The 20,676-nt window shown below is 47.8% G+C and overlaps 1 protein-coding gene and 2 long non-coding RNA genes across 3 annotated transcripts; 1 reads left to right on the top strand and 2 right to left on the bottom strand.

Annotated features, from left to right (window-relative positions):
• Positions 1 to 1,759: 1,759 nt before the first annotated feature.
• On the bottom strand, positions 1,760 to 4,008 carry LOC121817836 (uncharacterized). The gene is made up of 2 exons (XR_006057893.2): positions 3,857 to 4,008; positions 1,760 to 2,102 (listed from the first exon to the last, which is right to left on the bottom strand). It is a non-coding gene; the product is annotated as an uncharacterized LOC121817836 (long non-coding RNA).
• A 171-nt stretch (positions 4,009 to 4,179) lies between these two features.
• KIF22 (kinesin family member 22) lies at positions 4,180 to 20,231 on the top strand. The gene is made up of 14 exons (XM_004020897.6): positions 4,180 to 4,237; positions 11,483 to 11,678; positions 12,988 to 13,115; positions 13,206 to 13,360; positions 13,753 to 13,962; positions 14,053 to 14,283; positions 14,420 to 14,573; positions 14,700 to 14,835; positions 16,898 to 17,066; positions 18,307 to 18,475; positions 18,855 to 18,922; positions 19,651 to 19,860; positions 19,948 to 20,007; positions 20,096 to 20,231. Exons 1-14 carry the CDS (start codon positions 4,183 to 4,185, stop codon positions 20,141 to 20,143), a joined length of 1,989 nt encoding a protein of 662 aa, XP_004020946.3. The 5' UTR covers positions 4,180 to 4,182; the 3' UTR covers positions 20,144 to 20,231.
• LOC132658604 (uncharacterized) lies at positions 8,982 to 20,341 on the bottom strand. The gene is made up of 2 exons (XR_009598463.1): positions 17,105 to 20,341; positions 8,982 to 10,603 (listed from the first exon to the last, which is right to left on the bottom strand). It is a non-coding gene; the product is annotated as an uncharacterized LOC132658604 (long non-coding RNA).
• Positions 20,342 to 20,676: the final 335 nt, after the last annotated feature.

The raw sequence follows: 20,676 nt of genomic DNA, 5'->3' as shown, positions 1-20,676 counted from the left end.
TACCAAATAGTCCCTGCTAAAGGGTAGGAATACAAAGAGTACTGAAGATCTGGTTCTTTCCCTCTAGTTAAACTGTTGGTTTGGTGGCATAACAAAGGTGTTTTTTGTAATATGCTAAGAGAGCCAAAAGGAGGGTTAACTTTCTCTGGGAGGTCAGGAAAGTCTGTGTGTGTGTGTCTGTGGAGCAACAGTGCTAAGTCTAGCTTATGTAGAAATACTTCTCTCAAGTCCATGGAATGGAATATTATGCAACTATATTTTTACTGATATATAAAATCACATAAGATAAAATTCACCCTACTTTTTGATTGCGCCCCCAAGTCATGTGTGATGATTAGCATGATTCAATACAGGCAAAATGGTTCAGTGGTTCAGTATAGGCAAAATGCAAAGCACAATTGGGCCAAAGATGAAGCCTCATAGACAGGCAGGAACCATGAACATAATACTGAACTATTTATTTAAACTTAATGGGTTATGGGATGGCACTGAATCAAATTTTGCCCATTGGATTGATAAGCTGTACAGCATTTTTCTGGTGTAAATTGGGGAAATGGACTAAAGATAAAGCAGGATGAGATAAGAGTTAAGAGACTAGTTCTAGATCAGAAACGATAATGTCTGTACAAAGGCATGACAAAGAGAGAAAAGGGAAGAATTTGAGAGATTTGAGGGGGAAGATAGGCTCAGAAGAATTGATAAGTAAAGGCAAGAGGGTGAGTGAAAGAGAATTTAGAACTAGCACATCAGTAGCTTGGGCAACTGGGAAGAAGGATATTCTCTGAGATGGGGAATACAAAAGAAAAACTAAATAGCTTTCGGACTCATTGAGTCTTTTTTAATGTTTGTTTTCTTTATTTATTTGAGTGTGTCAGCTCTTAGTCGTAATAACAAGATCTTCAATATTTGTTGAGGCATGCAGGATCTTTATTTGCAGCATTCACACTCTTAGCTGTGGCCTGTAGGATCTAGTTCCCTGACCAGGGATTGAATCTGGGCTCCCTGCAGTGGCAGCACAGAGCCTTAGCCACTGGACCACCAGGGAAGTCCCTAGTGTCAGCTCTTATACCCAACTTTGCTCTCCTTTGCTCCTTAAGGATGTAGTTTGGAAGGTTTTTTTTTTTCCTTTTAAATTACTGTTTCTCTTGGAATATCAGGTGTTTAACAACTGGAATTGCCAGCAGGCAGATGCAGATCCCTAGGCAGTAGATCCAACCATCATTCCCTTTCAAGAGCTAAGGAAATTAAGCCACAAAGAGGTTAAATATCTTGACTCCAGGCACCTGGCAACGAAGCCCTGTACCTAAGCTATTTATTTTTATCTTAGAAGTCCTGACTCTCTGAGCTACGCTCTTTTCACTATTTCTGGCAGGTATCTTACCATATATCTGGGGACTGACAACAGATGTGAAAACCTAAATGAAAGTGTTAGTTGCTCAGTTGTGTCTGACTCTTTGTGACCCCCATGGACTGTAGCCCTTCAGGTTCCTCTGTCCATGAAATTCTCCAAGCAGGAATACTGGAGTAGGTAGTCATTCTCTTCTCCAGGGGATCTTTGGGATCTTCCCAACCCAGGGATCAACCCAAGTCTCCTGCATTGCAGGCAGATTCTTTACTGTCTGCACCACTAGGGAAGCCCAAATAGTCCTCTGTAAAGTGCAGGGAAGACCAAAATGCCAATCATCTAATGGTTCTTGAGATTCCTGAGACACTGTTAGGGGTCTGCAACGTCAAAACTATTTTCATTAAAAAACTGAGATACCATTTGACTTTTTACTTACATTCTTTCTTGAGTATATTGCTAAGTTTTCAAGAGGTTATATGATGTGTGATATTACAACAGACTGACTACAGAAACACATATAAGAATCCTGCTGTTTCATCTTAAATCAGACACTGTGCGTGCAAGCTCAGTTGTGTCCAACTGTTTGCAACCCCATGGACTGTAACTGACCAGAATCCTCTGTCCATGGGATTTTCTAGGCAAGAGTACTGGAAAAGGTTGCCATCTCCTACTCCAGGGGATCTTTCCCACCCAGAGATGGAACTGGAGGCTCCCGAGTCTTCTGCATTGGCAGGTGGATTCTTTATCACTGCATTACCTGGGAAGTTCAAACCAGACATTCAGTTCAGTTCAGTTCAGTTCAGTTCAGTCACTCAGTCATGTCCAACTCTTTGCAATCCCATGAATCGCAGCATGCCAGGCCTCCCTGTCCATCACCAACTCCCAGAGTTCACTCAGACTCGCGTCCATCGAGTCAGTGATGCCATCCAGCCATCTCATCCTCGGTGATCCCCCTCTCCTCTTGCCCCCAATCCCTCCCAGCACCAAAGTCTTGTCCAATGAGTCAACTCTTCGCATGAGGTGGGCAAAGTACTGGAGCTTCAGCTTTAGCATCATTCCTTCTAAAGAAATCCCCGGGTTGGTTTGTAAAAAGGTAAAACAATGTCACTCTTCTTTTTTGCTTTGGAAAATAGTCATTTTAAAAACTAAAATGTTATCTATATGTAAAGAGTTTATTATTGCAATGTGGGGCAATTTTTAGATGGAGACATAATTCATATAACATAAAATTTATCATTTCTAAGTGTACATTTTGGTGGTTTTTAGTACATTCACTGTATTATGCAACTATCACCACTGTCTAATTTCAGAACATTTCCATCATTCCTGAAAGAAATTTCAATTTGTTAGCAACAGTTCCAGTTCATCAATTCCTTACCATCCCCTGCCAACCACTAATCAACTTTCTGTCTCGACAGATTTCTTTCTGTAATTTTTTAAAGTGTATTAATATGTTCCAAATTTGTATTCATTTCTAACCCAGTAAATATGGATAGATAAACCCCATACAAACAGAAGATCTTTGGAGCTTTAATTTTTAAGAATTCAAAGGCATTCCAAGGCCAAAAAATTTGAGAATCACTGGTGTTGTATTTGTTTTCTGATATGTTGGACATAATGTCTAAACCACGGCCCTACCAGGAGCTCAAAGATGGTTAAGCTTCCACAAGGGCGAGGGAACTATTTAACAGACTAGATCCACAGGACATGGGAGCAAGGGCGAAACTGACCAAGATTTAAGTCACTAAATAAGAGACGGACCATGCCTGAGACAGACCAGGGACATGCTGAGTTACAAAGTAAAGAACATCCGAGTTGGTCTCCTCGGCTCAGACATAAGACGTAAGAGGACATAGGTCACCTGGCCTCTACACCTCAGAGTGGCTTTGGGCTCAGCAACGTGAGTGCAACGTGATTTACCCACAATCTAGCCAGCGTGGTCCTGACCTAAATTAGTGACTAGACCGCTGACTGGCTCTGACGGCAAAGTGCCCAAATAAACAAAACGATTCCCGCCCCACAAAGGCGAGAAACAACTTCCGTGCAACATCTTTATTCCTGTAACGTGCTTTTATTCTGCCACTAAAATAGAGAAAGCTGTCTTCAGTTCAGAGAAATTTTTCGATAAATCAATTAAGTGCTTTCGATCACCCCTTGCTCAATTCATACCACGATTCGTAGCTATTTGAGGCGGGGCTAATGAAGCGATGGAGAAGGCAATGGCACCCCACTCCAGTACTCCTGCCTGGAAAATCCCATGGACAGAGGAGCCTGGTAGGCTTCAGTCCATGGGGTCGCTAAGAGTCAGACAGGACTGAGCGACTTCACTTTCACTTTTCATTTTCATGCATTGGAGAAGGAAATGGCAACCCGCTCCACTGTTCTTGCCTAGAGAATCCCATGGACAGCAGAGCCTAGTGGGCTACCGTCTGTGGGGTCTCACAGAGTCGGACCCGACTGAAGTGACTTAGCATTAATGAAGCGAAAACGCTACACTTAGCGCAAACCTACCCCTGGAAACCCAGAAGGTATCCGGAACCCAGTACGCCGCAACGCTCACTAGCGGCCGAGACGGCCACTGTCGCGAAAGCCTAGGGCGGCGGAGTTTGCACAGGAACGCCGCCGGCCCGACGTCAACGGCTAAGTAGCCGACGTGCGCGCATGCGTTCTCCTCCAGGGGAAACTTGAAGGACCTGCAGGCGAGCCCTAGAGGGCGGGATAGTGGTAGGCAAATACAGGAGCTTCCGGCGACGAGTAGCCGTGATTGGTGAACCCCAATGGAGAGGGCGGGGCAGCGGGAAATTCGAATAGAGAGGCGGGTCCCGGGAGGGAGTGGGATGGACGCGGGGGTCCCGGCGCGGAGGCGACGCGAGATGGCGGCGGCGATCTCGGGTAAGTTAGCCCGACTCGAGCAGGGCGGCTGCTGTAGCCTGGAGACTTGCGGGGCGATGGGTCGGAGTCCAGTGTGGGCTCCGTGAGCTGTTCCGGAGACCGCGGATGGCGCGGGGGCGGGGAGGAGAAAGCTGGGTGTGTGGATGGGAGTCGCAGTTCTTCTTCCTGCTCTCGGTGTCTGTCTGTAGACCCGCACTGAGACCTAGTTCCGGCGCATTTTTGACCCCAGCTCACTTTTCCCTTGTGAATTTCAGTTTTCTTTGTTAATAAAATGGGGAGAGTGACGTATCTCGGAAGACTACAGAAGTAAGCGAGCGAAAAGTAGCTAACTTTATACTCTAGCCATAGGGACAAAAGGGATCTAGACACACGTTTGGTTGGGGGAAGAGTTCCTGTATGACGTGTTGTTTGGGTGCAGGGAGATACCTGAGAGAGGTAAGAGGTTCAGACGGGCTGCAGCAGGGTGTGAGCTGACAGCATAAGATGTGCTGTTATCACAGAAAAGGGAAATAAGAGACTGTTTCTTATAGCCTTGCAAGTCAGAACTGTTTGGAAAGATTACTAGGACACTCAGAATCTTGCTCTTCTGCCTTCGTGTACACTGAATTCTGGTCAGTGATTATAATGGGCACCATAGAATTTATCTGAGACCTTACTGTTTGTCGGGCCCTGTTTGGAAGCAAACCTATTTAATAGGATGTCAAGCACATGTTGAGCCTTTGCTAGGGGTGAGGCACAGTTGTAAGTACTTTATGGTAATGAATCATTTAATCTCTACATGCTGCTATCAGGTAGTTTACTATTGTTCTGTTTTACAGATGAAGAAACCAAAGAACCATAGATAGGTTAAAAAGCTTGCTCAAAGTGAACACAACCAGTAAATAGTGGAGTCTGAATTCATACTCGGCAAATCTGATTCTAGAGTCTCTGCTCTTAACCATTTTGCCCAAGCACATGATATTCCTGCCGTCTGAGCACAACCTACCCTGAGCCTTCCAAGACCCACTGTGTCTGGTACATTGTAGATATCATAAAAATGCTTGAATGAATATTGTCCCTTCTTTAGACGAGCTTTAGTCTGTATCAATAGATAGTCATAAAAATCTATAACATCATGAGAAAGCAATGAGAGGTATGTATAAACTGCTATAGGGAACACAGAATCTGAAGTAAACTCTTGGGTATTCTAGGAAGACTTCATTAAGGAAGTGATATTTGAAGTGGGTTTCAAAGGTTGGATAGAAGTTTGCTACGCTTTGTTGGATCAAAAAGACCACCAACTGATCTATTTCTTATTTATGTTGTAAAGAGAGGCCAAAGATGCTCTCTTTGGCTCAATTTCCTCATCAATAAAAGAAGAGTTAAGTTGAATGAAGCTTGGGAATCATCGAAGAGGGGGAAATTAGAAATAATTAGAAGTGCTAACTTCTCCCAACCTCAAAGTGACTTTTAAGAAATATATATTATTTTTTTCAAAGTGGCTTTTATGGTGAAATAGACTCTTTTACCATTGGCAGTTGTGTGAATGCCTCCTGCCAACTTCCCCTGGACTCTGAGCTCTGGAGGAAGAATGGCAGTGGCTACAGTTTATGGTATTCATTTGACAGATTTTAATGTGTTCAGCAAATACCCCCCGAGAGCCTACTCTGTGCTGGATGTTGGGAATATAAAGGCAAGCCAAGTAAGACTTGTTTTCACTGAATTCACAATTAGATGAAAAAGACAGACAAATGTACAGCTACATAGAGTGTGATGGAGAAGCTAGGGAGGAAGTAGAGGAAGAATGATTGGAAGGGAATGAGACTGGAGGCAAGGAGACCAGTGGGGAGGCTGTTGAAATGAAGACAACCTTGGCAAAGACGGCACAGTAGGAAAGAAGTGGACTTATTTTAAAAAGGTAGAATTCACATATGTTAATGAAGAACTGATGTGAGAAATGAGGGAGAAGATGAGGTTAAGAAAGCCTCTCCGATCTTTGGGGTTGCTTCCATTTATTTACGTTAGAGAGCGTAGAAGGAAGATGGGGTTGCAGAGGGATGGGGAAGGATTCAGTTTAAGACGAGTGGAGTTTGAAATACCGTGTAAGAGGAGGTGTCAGGGCAGCAGAGAGCACTCTGGTGTAGAAGTGTCAATTAGGAGTCATTAGCCTTGAGATGGTAATTGAAGTCAGGAGCACAGGTGACCATGCCTGTGAAATTAGTCGGTCAGTAATGGTGTTCTCAACTGGGGGCAGTTGTGTTCCCCGTGGGGACACTTGTGATATCTGGAGACATGTTTGGTTGTTGCAGTGGTGGTGGTGGTGGGATATGTGCTAAACTTCCTACGATGCACAGGGGAGCCCCACCCCCAAAGAATTATCCAGCCCACAATATCAATAGTGCAGGAACTGAGCAGCCCTGATCTAGAAAGAGGATAGAAGGAGCTTAGGGAAAATATCTAAGACTGGAAGAAACTGAGGAGTCACTAGACAGCTGGTGGGTGGCAGGAAAACAGGGAGAAGTGTATTTTCCAAAGGAAAGTGGATCTGGGGTGTTGAATACTGCAGGGAAGTCAAACAGGGTGGGGACTGAACCGGGCTGTGGGCTCTAGTGGTAAAGAGGTCACTGGTGACCCTGCCAAATGATGAGGGCAGGGGTGAGTTGTTGCCTTGAACGGAGTAGCAAGAGAAACGTGTGATTACAACAGTAGCTGACATCTGTGGAGTGCTTATGCTGGCGCTGTGTTAAAACATTGTATGTACATTATTTCTCTGGCTCCTCGCAATCTTATGAGGTAGATACTGTTATTTTTATAAAAAGAAACTGCGGTTTGAAGAGGTTAAGAAAGAAGCCTTCCTAAGGTCACACAGCTAGTAGAGGAACTTGTCTCCGACTCTGAGGCCCATGGGGATGTAGGGTCTAAGAAGGCCCAGAAATCACACAATGCACTTTAGAGTTAGACCTTCATCTGAAGCTCTGTCACTAGCTAGCTATTGACTATGGGCAAGCTAGCTAACCTCTCTATACTGCCATTTCCTCATTTGGAAAATGGATGAATATATAACAAGATGCTTACTGGGTTTTTATCAAGTACCAGTGCTGTTGTGCTTCCCAGGTGGCGCAGGGGTAAAGAATCCGCCTGCCAGTTGGCAGGAGACACAAGAGACACGGGTTTGATCCCTGGGTCGGGAAGATCCGCTGGACTAAGAAATGGCAACCCACTCAGTAGTCTTGCCTGGAAAATTCCACGGACAGAGGAGCCTAGCAGGCTACATACAGTCCATGGGGTCATAAAGAATCCAACATAACTGAGCATATACACACACACCAATGCTCTTGCTGTTCTAAGCACTTTTATGTGAATGACTTTATTTACTGCCATAAGAACCCAACAAGTATTTTTATTTACTCCCATTTTGATAGGTTGTGGAAATTGAGGCATAGGAATGGAAAGTCATTTCCCCAGGTTATTTAGTTAGTTGTAAGTAGCAGAGCTAGGATTTGAACCTAGGCCATCTTAACTAGAATTGTTACCAACCTACTTACTGTGTACTAGTTACTCTGTTGACATTTTACATGTTACTTTTAATCCTCATTAAGACCTTCCAAGGCCCTCCTCTCCCTATTTTATAGACAAGAAAACTGGGGCTCATGGATGTTAAGTCACTTGCCCAAGGTCACAAGCTGATAAGTGTTAGAGCTGGAATTGAAATCCAGCTCTGTCTAGCCAGAGTCTATACTCTTTCTACGTCACCACAGACTTCCCCTTCCCCTTGTACTGCTCACTGAGCTTTTTTAAGTGCTTCTGTATCTACCATCCCTGTTCTCTTCTCGCTGAAAAAAACCTGGGAAAGACAGGCAAGGGGAGGTTCCTGCACACGTTTTTGAGAAGTCTTTAACCTCCTTGCGGTCTTAGTTTTCTCATCTGCATGTTTCTACTTCCTTCTGACTTTCAGGACTGCCATGAGGGTCAAATGAAAACTAGATGCCCAAGTGCTTCGTAAACTGTAAAGTGAGAAATGGGGTTGCTAGCTTCATTTGTCAGATGAAGGAACGGAGGCCCAGTTTTTGGAACAGGCCGTCTGCTTGTGGGTATACCTTACTTACATAAAAGATTCTTCCTGGGGTAGCCTGTCCTGCTGTTTCTGTGTTGGCCACAGATACCAGCCTGGTACCTTAATATGAGGTCCGTGGGTCCCAGCAACCAACTGCCACCACCAGCAAAAATGGAGAGTCAGAGGTATCAAGAACTTTCCCAATTGGTATGTGACAGGGAGGCAATACGACATCCTCATTAAAAGCAGATTTTTGGAGGTGAAATCTAGGTTTGAATTCTGTTGTTAGCTATGAGCTACAGTATGGTATCTAAAATACAGAAATACCTACCTCATAGATTTTTTTCAGTTCACGGAAAGAAAGGCCTCCCCCCCCCCCCCCCCCAGTTTTATCTTAATTGTGTTTTTTAGTGATAAAAATAACTACCCCCCCCCCCCACTGCCAAATGACTTAGATTTAATTATGAGAAGCAAACTAAACAGAAAACTTACTGCAGAGAAGCACTGCATGTTAGTGCCTTTGCAAGCTGAGGGACCGGCGGCTGCCTCTTAACTTTATCCTTCCCAAAGTTGTCCACAGTGTCGTGTTTTGTTTTGTTTTGTTTTTTAATTTTTTGACCACATCGCTTGGCATGCAGGATCTTAGTTCCCTGACCTGGGATTGAACTCACACCTTCTGTAATGGAAGCACTTAACCACTGGACCACCAGGGAAGTCCTGATATTTTTTACTACAAATGTTACAGCATTACAAAACTGGGTAACATAGAAAATAAACCCACATGACCCTCCACGGAGAGAAAACCATCACTTAACAGTTTGTGCAGGGGGGCATATGTGTGTATGTGTGAACTTAACATAGATAAGAAATTCCAGGCAAAAATAGAGGCGCAGAAAGGCCAGGGAGTCCAGTGACTGGGTTTTAGATGGGGCAAATGTCCACTTCCTTAATCCTAGAAGAATCCCGTGAGGTCCTGGTCTGCCACACCTTAACAATTCAGTGTCCCACTGCAGCATAAGCATTACCTAGAAGTTGCTAGAAATGCAGAATCTTTAGCTCCTCTAGGTTATCTGTATGCACATTACAATTTACACCCACTTTTACCTACTTGCTGAGCAGGATAGAAACTGAGGCCAAACTTGCAGACACACCCAGCACAGCCAGGGTGGAGAGAGCTTCCCTTGAAATGAGTGTGGTCCCCTGACCCTCCCAGGGGGCTCTCTGGGACACAGTCTTCAGGCTTCCTTCCCTGCCTCTGTTGTCAAGGTTATGGGTGGGCGGGGGGAGTCTCTTAGTCTACGAAGATGCTGGGGTTTTGCTCAGCTTTTCAGTTCAGTTCAGTTCAGTCGCTCAGTCGTGTCCGACTCTTTGTGACCCCATGAATTGCAGCAAGCCAGGCCTCCCTGTCCATTACCAACTCCCGGAGTTCACTCAGACTCGCATCCATCGAGTCAGTGATGCCATTCAGCCATCTCATCCTCTGTCGTCCCCTTCTTCTCCTGCCCCCAATCCCTCCCAGCATCAAAGTCTTTTCCAGTGAGTCAACTCTTCGCATGAGGTGGCCAAAGTACTGGAGTTTCAGCTTTAGCATCATTCCCTCCAAATAAATCCCAGGGTTGATCTTCTTCAGAATGGACTGGTTGGATCTCTTTGCAGTCCAAGGGACTCTCAAGAGTCTTCTCCAACACCACAGTTCAAAAGCATCAATTCTGGGGAGGGAGGTGGGAGGGGGGTTCATGTTTGGGAATGCATGTAAGAATTAAAGATTTTAAAATTTAAAAAATAAAAAACTAAAAAAAATTAAAATTAAAATTAAAAAAAAAAGTGAAAAAAAAAAAAAAGCATCAATTCTTCGGTGCTCGGCCTTCCTCACAGTCCAACTCTCACATCCATACATGACTACGGGAAAAACCATAGCCTTGACTAGACGGACCGTAGTCGGCAAAGTAATGTCTCTGCTTTTGAATATACTATCTAGGTTGGTCATAACTTTTCTTCCAAGGAGTAAGCGTCTTTTGATTTCATGGCTGCAATCACCATCTGCAGTGATTTTGGAGCCCCCAAAAATAAAGTCTGATACTGTTTACACTGTTTCCCCATCTATTTCCCATGAAGTGATGGGACCAGATGCCATGATCTTCGTTTTCTGAATGTTGAGCTTTAAGCCAACTTTTTCACTCTCCTCTTTTACTTTCATCAAGAGGCTTTTAGTTCCTCTTCACTTTCTGCCATAAGGGTGGTGTCATCTGCATATCTGAGGTTATTGATATTTCTTCCGGAAATCTTGATTCCAGTTTGTGTTTCTTCCAGTCCAGTGTTTCTCATGATGTACTCTGCATATAAGTTAAATAATCCCTGTTTATTCCTCTGAATAGCAAAGAAGATACAATGTAGGTTATGGTTCAAGATACAGTAATAGCCACAGGGCTCCAGGCCTAAAACACCGAGGTGCTTGGAGAGTGGCTGCACTTCTGTGAGCGTCTTCACAGGTTAATAGGACTGACAGAAGCTACCTTTCAGGGACACCATGGAAGTTAAAGTGTGCCTAGCACTTAGTCGGACACGACTGAAGTGACTTAGTAGCAGCAGCACTTAGCCAGTGCTTCATAAATGTGAATGTTTGCTAAGTACACGATCTGGTTTATGGTTCCAGCCATAGATAATCTCTCTCCTTCAGCCCCCCACTGCACCCTGCCTGAGACCGTGTATTTGATTCTTCTTTCTCTTCCATCCTGCCCTTCTGTGTTTGACTCACCTACAGGACACACACAGTCCTGCCTTAGTGGTTCTACACGGGGGCCTGCTTTCACCCCTCCATATTTTTTGCACGTGCCTTTCCTTCTTCCTGAAATGCTTGGCAGTGACCCTACTTATTCTTCAGGGGTCAGCTCAGTTACCTCCACCTCCAAGACTGCTAGCCTTGTGTGTTCGTGTGTGCTCAGTTGCGCCACTCGTGTCCCACTCTTTGCAACCCTATGGACTGTAGCCCGTGAGGCTCCTCTGGCCATGGGATTTCCCAGGCAAGAACACTGGAGTGGGTTGCCATGCCCTTCTCCAGGGCATCTTCCCCACCCAGGGTTTGAAGCTGTGTCTCTTAGGTCTCCCCCACTGGCAGTGGGTTCTTTACCACTAGTGCCACCAGGAAGCCCACTCATACCCTTATCTCTCAGCAAAGCTGCCACCATGCTTCACGCCTAAAAATGATCTTCTAGGAGCCGGTCGCTGTCGGCTAAGCAAGGTGGGAGCTGCCCGGCGCCCACCTCCAGCTCGAGTGAGGGTAGCTGTGAGACTGCGCCCGTTTGTGGATGGGACAGCTGAAGAAAACGACACCCCCTGTGTGCGGGGCCTGGACAGCTGTTCTCTGGAGATTGCCAACTGGAGGAACCACCAAGAGACTCTCAAATACCAGTAAGGTTCAGGCCACACTCCCTCCCACTCTCTCTCTCCTAGGCCTGCTCGCACTATCACTTGCCCAGAAGTGATTTCTCAGACCTCCTCCTGAGGATCCTTCTTCCTTCCTTAGTGCAGCTTTGTTTGCCACACCTTTGCTTTGGGTAATGTTCATGGGTGCCCACTGCGATAGGGCCTGTCCAGGAGAGTGTGGGGAAGGCTGGAGGCTGAGTCAGATGCACGTTGCTATTCACAGTCTTAGAGGGGAAGCAGGCACAAAGTGGGGAAGGAGCAGCAAAGGCGAGCTGGGGAGTCCAGCTCGGACCTTTGGGGAGGGGTGGGAAGGACTGGGGAAACGTAGACCAGCCAGCCAGCCCAGGCTGTGGCTGGGTGGTGTCAGATAAGACCGCCCATGTTTGGGGGATAGAGCTTACAGCTGTTTTAAAATTCCTTGGGAGATTTAAAGTTCAGGCTCCTTGGCCTGTCATTCTAGGCCAGAGGGTGGCAAACTAAGATCTGCAGGTGAAATCTGTCAGCAGACTTTGTGTAAATAAGGCTTTATTGGAATATAGTCATGCTCATTTATTTACATACTATCTGCGGCTGCTTTCTGCCTGACTACAGTGACGGGTGAGCAGTTGTGAAAGGAACCATGTAGTCCACAGAGCCCCAAATGTTTACTATCTGGCTTCTTATGGAAAAAGTTTGCCAACCTTGTTCTAGGCCCTTGACAACTTGGCTTTAGTTTCTTTCCAGCCTCATTTCCCCCAGCACATGCTACACTCCACTATATCAGTGCTAATCCCTGCCTCAACCGAAGCTTCTCCGTCAGAGTACAGTGACTAAGCTTCAGGTGTGTCAAGTCTCATCTAGTCTTTACTCCATGTGGTGTACAGATGCCTCTTTCTATAAATTCTGTGTTATGAAAAAGGATTGGGAAGCCTGGCCCTTTTATACCATGTCTTGTGTGCTATTTTTGACACTTAGAGTATCTTTCTCTTCTCTCTCTGGCAAAAATCCTCCTTCCCCAGGCAGAATGTTACTCCTTCTAGTGCATTCTCATCTTTGTTTCCTGAGTCACAGCAAAGTGTGGGTATCTATCTATGCCACCAGACTGCAGAACTCCTAAGAGCAGGGATACCAAATTCATCTCTGTGTTTCTACACCAAAACAGAGACTGGGACAGAATGGGTGTTCAGTGGGCACTTTCTTAGACCTTTGTGTAAGAAGAAGAATAGGGACCCTTAAACGTGAGACCAGTTTTATCCTCTAGACCTGGGTGAGAATGGAACCTGCTACTGAGTCCCGCCTTTCTTCCTGCCCGCAGGTTTGATGCTTTCTATGGGGAGAGGAGCTCTCAGCAGGACATCTATGCAGGATCGGTGCAGCCCATCCTGAGGCACTTGCTAGAAGGGCAGAATGCCAGTGTGCTCGCCTATGGGCCCACAGGGGCAGGTGAGGAGGCCAGATACAGAGCAGCCCTGGGCCAGAAGGGACTCGGGAACGGGGAAGAAAATCTCACAGCTCTCTCCACTCTTTCCCCAGGGAAGACACACACAATGCTGGGCAGCCCAGAGCAGCCTGGGGTGATTCCTCGGGCTCTCATGGACCTCCTACAGCTCACGAGGGAGGAGGGTGCTGAGGGCCGGCCGTGGGCCCTCTCTGTTACTATGTCCTACTTAGAGATCTACCAGGAAAAGGTGAGCCCCCCAGCCCCATTTTTAAATATTCATTTCGCTGCTCAGGGTCTTAATTGAGGCACATGTGGGATCATTAGTTGCCATGTGGGATCTAGTTCCCTGACCAGGGATCGAACCCAGGCCCCCTGTACTGGGAGTGTGGAGTCTTAGCCACTGGACCACCAGGAAGTCCTCAAGGGCCCTTTCTGATTGGGGAGGGAAGAAACAAAGGGTAAAAATCAGACCCGGTTCTGGAACATGAAGTTTTGATCTAGCAAGGACACCTGGAAAGACAGAGGTTAGGGTAGCAGATGGCACAACTCTGAGAATCCAGCAAAGAAAACGAGAACCACAGGCAGGAAGTAGGCAGCCTGTAAGTGGAGAATTGGCCCTACCCCTCACTGCTCACATAGGTATTAGACCTCTTGGAACCTTCATCGGGAGACCTGGTGATCCGAGAAGACTGCCGAGGAAATATCCTGATTCCGGGCCTCACGCAGAAGCCCATCACTAGCTTTGCTGATTTTGAGCGGCATTTCCTGCCAGCCAGCCGAAATCGGACGGTGGGAGCCACCCGGCTCAACCAGCGCTCTTCCCGCAGTCATGCTGTGCTCCTGGTTAAGGTGAGACCTCTCCTCCACCCCCGACAGGGGTGAGGACCTGCGGAGCCCCCAGAATTTGAATTAAATGGGGGCCCTTGCTCTTGCCCCCAGGTGGATCAGCGAGAACGCTTGGCCCCATTTCGCCAGCGGGAAGGGAAACTCTACTTGATTGACTTGGCTGGCTCAGAGGACAACCGGCGCACAGGCAACAAGGGCCTAAGGCTGAAGGAGAGTGGAGCCATCAACACCTCCCTGTTTGTATTGGGCAAGGTGGTGGATGCTTTGAACCAGGGCCTCCCTCGGGTACCCTACCGGGACAGCAAGCTCACTCGCCTGTTGCAGGTCAGGCCTCCCATCTCGGGTAAAAGGGGCTGGAGAAAGGGGTTCTCGGGCCTGCTGGAGTATCGAGGAACAGCGGTCAGGGAAGGGGAAGGTGAGGCTACTGACTGACCCACCCTGCCCTGTCCCCATCTCTCAGGACTCTTTGGGTGGCTCAGCCCACAGCATCCTCATTGCCAACATTGCCCCTGAGAGACGCTTTTACCTGGACACAGTCTCTGCACTCAACTTTGCAGCCAGGTCCAAGGAGGTGATCAACCGGCCTTTTACCAATGAGAGCCTGCAGCTTCCTGGTGAGGACTTGGGTGGGCTGGAGTGGACAGGCCAAGGCTGGACACCTGGGGAGTTTGCTGAATCCACCAAGGATCAGCACAGAAATTGACGCCCCCCTCTTTCCCTACCCTGCCATCTTCCCCTAGTCTTGGCACCTGTAAAACTGTCTCAGAAAGAACTGCTAGGCCCATCAGAGGCAAAGAGAGCCCGAGGCCCTGAGGAAGAGGAAACTGGGAGTCCCGAACTCCCAATAGCTCCAGCCTCTGCCTCCCAGAAACTCAGGTGAGCAGAGAGGGAGGAGTCTTGGGCATAGTCCCTTTCCTGTTGTGCCTGGGTTGGGTGGAGAGTGGCTGTGGGTTTAGTCTGTTGGATCCTTGAGTTGTGAACTTGTTCTTCCACTGGATTCAGCCAAAATCCTACTCTACTGAACTCATTGCAACCTCCAGCCTTGATGCTGCTATCAGGGGTCATAAGGAGGCTCCTTGAGCTCCTAGCTGCCACCTCCACCCCTCTTTTCTATTTTCCAACTCCTTTAGGCAGTCAGCAAAGTCTCACATTTTGGCACCAATGTTTCAAGGATGAGCACTTTCGCTTCTGATTCAAGGAGTAATGAGGACCAGGTCTTTCAGGTCCCAAGGATAAAGCATAGCAAAGGAGATAGAAAAATGTCTCATTGAGACTCAGTCTGTGTGTCCAGAGTCCAGCCTTTCTGTAACTCTCCATGCGGTCAGCTGCTGTCCTAACTTTGCCCTGTTTCTACGCTGAATCCAAACAAGGGAGGTGTGTGACCTCCCTTCCTGTTCTGATAGCCCCACCTCATGGCCCAGTATGCATCCATGTTCAAGTCACCCCTGTTCAGTGGTCTTGCTTTCTGTGTCTGGCCACCTAGCCTTCCAAGGAACCACTTGCATCTTGATCTTTGTCTTTTTTCTACCCCTAGCTCCAATAAAGCTTCTCAGCTCTCTTAAGTCCTAAGAACTGAACAGAGGTGACCTGAGGAGGCCAAGGATTAGTGCACATTCTGCCCCAGGGGACAGTTGTATCAGGTTGGCCAAAAGATTCATTCAGGTTTTTTCATAGCATCTTACAGGAAAACCTGAACTTTTTGACCAACTCACTATTTTAGAAAGGATAGCAAAAAGCACTTAGGTACTTGTGTTCACTCGGAACCCCATCTCTCGATCTTGTCCTTCTTAAACTGTTTGTCAGCAGTCCCCTCTCATATGTGTACAGACTCAAGAGAAACATACACATGCACATGTGTAAAACACGTGAACAGGCAAGGTCTCTGCCAGATAGGGACCTTGGGTAACCTCAAATGTGGGGCTGCTGCTGCTAAGTCACTTCAGTCGTGTCCGACTCTGTGCGATCCCATGGACTGCAGCCACCCAGGTCCTCCGTCCATGGGATTTTCCAGGCAAGCGTACTGGAGTGGGTTGCCATTAGATGTGGGGCCCATCAGACCTAAACAGACCCTGACCTCAGCGGGCTCACATTTCAGTAGAGGAAGCAAGACGGGAACATCGTATATGCCGAAAGGTCGACAGTAAAGAGCTCAATAGGGAAGGAGGACCCTTTTGTTCTGCGACAGCCAGGAAAGAAGAAATGGCTACTGTATTCACCTCTACTTTCCGATCCTGCTCTCCGAGGCCCTTGTACATAAAGAACAGGGCAGTTTCTATCCTCGAGAAGCTAGTTCATAATGTAGGAAAGAAGATACACAGCCAAGCTGGCCTCACCTGAAAGGTAGCATCAAACTGACTTTGAATGACAATGGAGATCAGATGTGAGGGGGAAATTCCAGACAGAAGGAACAAATGTTACCATGTTCAGATTAAGTCAGGTCTCCTTTTGAAGAGGCTTTTCCTACTGCCCACAGGAGAAAGGCTTGGCATTTGAGGTCTTCAGGGGTTTTCAGAGCCCCGCTGAAGATGACCTCCTCCGTGAGTCTTGCACCCACTGCTCCTCCAAATGAACAGGCGTACGGATGGCCCTTGCTGTCACCTTATGATCTTAGTGTTCGACAGTGAGTGCCTCAGGGCAGGGGGATGTCTTAGATCCCATGAATACCTGCCACATTCAGTGGTCATGAAATGCTTCTTCTCATTTGATCTCCTGGCCTCCCTGAGAGCTTTACCTGGGCAAGTAGTGATTGATCCCCATTCACCTAAAGAAGACCCTGCACCCAGAGTGTCTGGATAACTTGTACAGGGTTGCCAGCAAGTTAATAGTAGGGTTGTAGAACCACAGAAACACCAAGTTAAGGCAGGATGAGAGGAATCCTGCTGCTGGAGAGGAGGATGAGAGAAGAGGTAAGTGCGGAGTAACCTCTTTGTGTGCTCAGCCCTCTACAGAAGCTTAGCAGCATGGATCCGGCAATGCTGGAGCGCCTTCTAAGCTTGGACCGTCTGCTGGGCTCCCAGGGGAGCCAGGGGACCCCTCTGCTGAGCACCCCAAAGCGAGAGCGGATGGTGCTTATGAAGACAGTGGAAGAGAAGGATTTGGAAATTGAGGTAAGTGTTGGGAGGCTGGAGCTGGGATTCCTGCTGACCTTGAGAAACAGTCAAGAGGATCTTCAGATAGGAAAGGACCGGAAAGGCTGGACCAGCATCCAGTTTTCACCCAACACTGGAATCCCTCGGTTCTCTGCTTGAATGTCCTTAACATGGCTGAACTTTGAAAAATTATTGAGATCCTATGTGAGGGGGCAAGAGAAAAAAATTCTAGGTACAAGTGTAGGACATTGCCATTTGCTAAAACCCAGATAAAATTAAGTCAGGACTCTGCTTGAATAGCCTTTCCCCCCAATATTTCACAAAGAAGCTCCTTCCACCTCTGGGCAGCTCTGATCATTCAGTTCAGCCGCTCAGTCGTGTCTGACTCTTTGCAACTCCATGAATCGCAGCACACCAGGCCTCCCTGTCCATCACCAACTCCCAGAGTTCACCCAAACTCTTCTGCATCGAGTCGGTGATGCCTTCCAGCCATCTCATCCTTTGTCGTTCCCTTCTCCTGCCCCCAATCCCTCCCAGCACCAGGGTCTTTAATGAGTCAACTCTTTGCATGAGGTGGCCAGAGTATTAGAGTTTCAGCCTCAGCATCAGTCCTTCCAATGAACACCCAGGACTGGTCTCCTTTAGGATGAACTGGTTGGATCTCCTTGCAGTCCAGGGGACTCGCAAGAGTCTTCTCCAGCACCACAGTTCAAAAGCATCAATTCTTCGGCGCTCAGCTTTCTTCACGGTCCAACTCTCACATCCATATATGACCACTGGAAAAACCATAGCCTTGACTAGATGGACCTTTGTTGGCAAAGTAATATCTCTGCTTTTTAATATGCAGTCTAGGTTGATCATAACTTTCCTTCCAAGGAGTAAGTGTCTTTTAATTTCATGGCTGTAATCACCATCTGCAGTGATTTTAGAGCCCCCCAAAATAAAGTCTGACACTGTTTCCCCATCTATTTTCCTGATCATTCAGTTCAGTTCAGTCACTCAGTCGTGTCCGACTCCTTGCTACCCCATGAATCGCAGCACACCAGGCCTCCCTGTCCATCACCATCTCCCGGAGTTCACTCAAACTTACGTCCAAGAAAGCCCTTAATTACCCTGGGCTCCAGCTGTCTCCTGGTAGTTTCTCTTGTTGGTGCTCACTCTGCTCTTCTAAGGCCTCAGAGCCCTGCAGACTCACTTTCCTAATCCACTGCCTTAAAGTTGGTTCTGGGTCATATCTCTCCCTGATCCTTTCTAACAGAGGCTTAAGATGAAGCAAAAAGAACTGGAAGCCAAAGTGCTGGCCCAGGAGGCTGCTGACCCCAAGGAGAAAGAGAACTACTCTTCCACAATGCTCAGACCTCTTGCTCGCCGTACAGTCACAGTGGCTAAGCCCCTTAAAAAGGCAGTGGTGATGCCTCTACAACTGAGTAAGTTTGGCTGTAGGGGCCAGAAGGGCCCAGATAACTGAGATCTTGGAAGGAAGGCGGTATTTGGAGCAGTTGTCCTTACATCACTCATGTCCTCCCACCATGATGGAAAGGGGGAAAGTGGATATGAAATAAGAGCTGGGTGTACTGCTCTCATTTCGTACAGTGGGGTAGACTGACCACTGCATGACTGATTATCATGAAAGACCAACTGAGATTACTTTCATGTACAAGTAGAAGAAAGGTCCTGTGGAAACAAAAGAGAAGGTTAACTTGGGGTGGAGGGGAACTGAGGAATCAGTAATGGAAGACCACATGGCTACCAGGGGGCTGAAAAGTGGCCTCTGCTCTGACTCCAGCTCATAATTCATACTTTCAGTTCAGGAGCAGGCAGCATCCCCAAATGCCGAGATCCATATCTTGAAGAAGAAAGGCCGGAAGAGAAAGGTGAGAGTCCCTGCAGGCTTAGGCTACACCTAGAGCCCAGGAGAAGAGGCAGAGACCTCTAGTGGGAAGAGGACTGGCCACAGAGTTACATAGCCTGTCCATGTTGCTTACCCTCAGAATGTCTTACAGGGCATTTAGGATGAAATGTGGTAATATGAATGTACCTAGCAGGATGGGTGTCCATCACCTTTTATTTTTCTTTCTCCCTGATGGCTCGCACTCTGTCAGTAGCTACTTACTAGGCACAGTGTGTAGCCTGGGTCCTGCCCTCTACAAACTACAGCGCCCACTTAGGCAGACAACTAAACAGTCAAGAAATGACACTGAAAGACACCTCAGTTTTTAAACTGAGATGACATGAGTTGAAAGTCATTTGTTGAGTACTTTGTCTTATGTGCCTTCCTGGAGATGAAAGAACTTACTCTTTTCAGAAATGAGGGACCAGATTTAACAGCTTACTGTGTGTTTTACATTCATTAACTAATTTGATCCTCACAACAACTCTATTCTACTCTTTCACAGATCAGATAAATTGGGAATCACGCCAGAGTGACCAGAGGGAAGGGTGCTGGGACAGACACTAGACAGGAGGGAAACAGAGGCTGGGGAGGGCGGGCAGGTAGCTGCTGTTAAGACTCCTATCCTTGGCAGAGGAGTCCAGAGCGGTTCATTGCCGCGGGCCAAACAGCAAACTCTGCTGTTTCTGTCACTCACCTCCTGCCTCATAGCTGGAGTCCCTGGATGCATCACAGCCAGAGAAGGCTGAGGACGGCTGGGAGCTGCAGATCAGCCCAGAGCTACTGGCCCATGGTCGCCAAAAAATATTAGATCTGCTGAACGAAGGCTCAGCCCGTGATCTGCGCAGCCTGCAGCGCATTGGCCAAAAGAAGGCTCAGCTCATCGTGGGCTGGAGGGAGCTCCACGGCCCCTTCAGCCAGGTAATGGCTCAGGGAGGACAGCCCTGGAATGGAGTTGGGTGGGGGACACCTGGCCTAGACCCTTCCCCATCGCTGTTGTCCTGCCAGGTTGAGGACCTGGAACGCGTGGAGGGCATGTCGGGGAAACAGATGGAGTCGTTCCTGAAGGTGAGCTCGCGGCTCGGGCCCCCTTGTTACCCTGGTTTGTACCCTGCCCGGCTCTAAACCTGATCTCCCCTTCCCTCCTGTGTTGCAGGCAAACATCCTGGGTCTTGCCGCGGGCCGGGGCTGTGGCCCCTCCTGACTGCCGGCTCCCCTCTGTACCCTCCCGTTTTTTTTTTTTTAAGTCCTTGTGTAACTGCTTGTCTTGTAAATACAGTTTTCACTCCGTTGCTTCAGCCTGATTCTTGGGACTACGGGGGCGGGGCCGGGGTATAATTGCCCTTGGGATGGGCCACAAGCTCAGCCTGCAAACTTCTTTGGGCGCCATCTTTGGGAAAACGCGAAGCAGCGCAGGATTGTAAATAAACCGCTGGAGTGGGAGGGGGACAGGACGGTGGCCGAGAAGAAACAAAAAGCTCCCGCGAAAGCCCTAGGACGACGACCGTTAGGCGGGCGCGCGCTTAGAGCTTAGCCCCGCCCCATCCGTAACCCGGCGCGCGCTCCCCTATTCTCCCGCTCGACAACGACAGCGAGTTTGTGCGCGTGCGCGCGGAATAACGGCCGCTGGCGGAGGGAAGCGGGGGGTGGAATCTTTGTGGGGGGGAGAGAGAAGCCGCCCCGTCTCCCGCGCGCCCACCACCTGCGCCATCGTCAGCCAATCAGCGGCCGTCTCAG

The sequence above is a fragment of the Ovis aries genome, chromosome 24 (assembly GCF_016772045.2).
Source record: "Ovis aries strain OAR_USU_Benz2616 breed Rambouillet chromosome 24, ARS-UI_Ramb_v3.0, whole genome shotgun sequence".
Classification (NCBI taxonomy): domain Eukaryota; kingdom Metazoa; phylum Chordata; class Mammalia; order Artiodactyla; family Bovidae; genus Ovis; species Ovis aries.
This window is presented reverse-complemented; position numbering and strand designations above follow the sequence as displayed.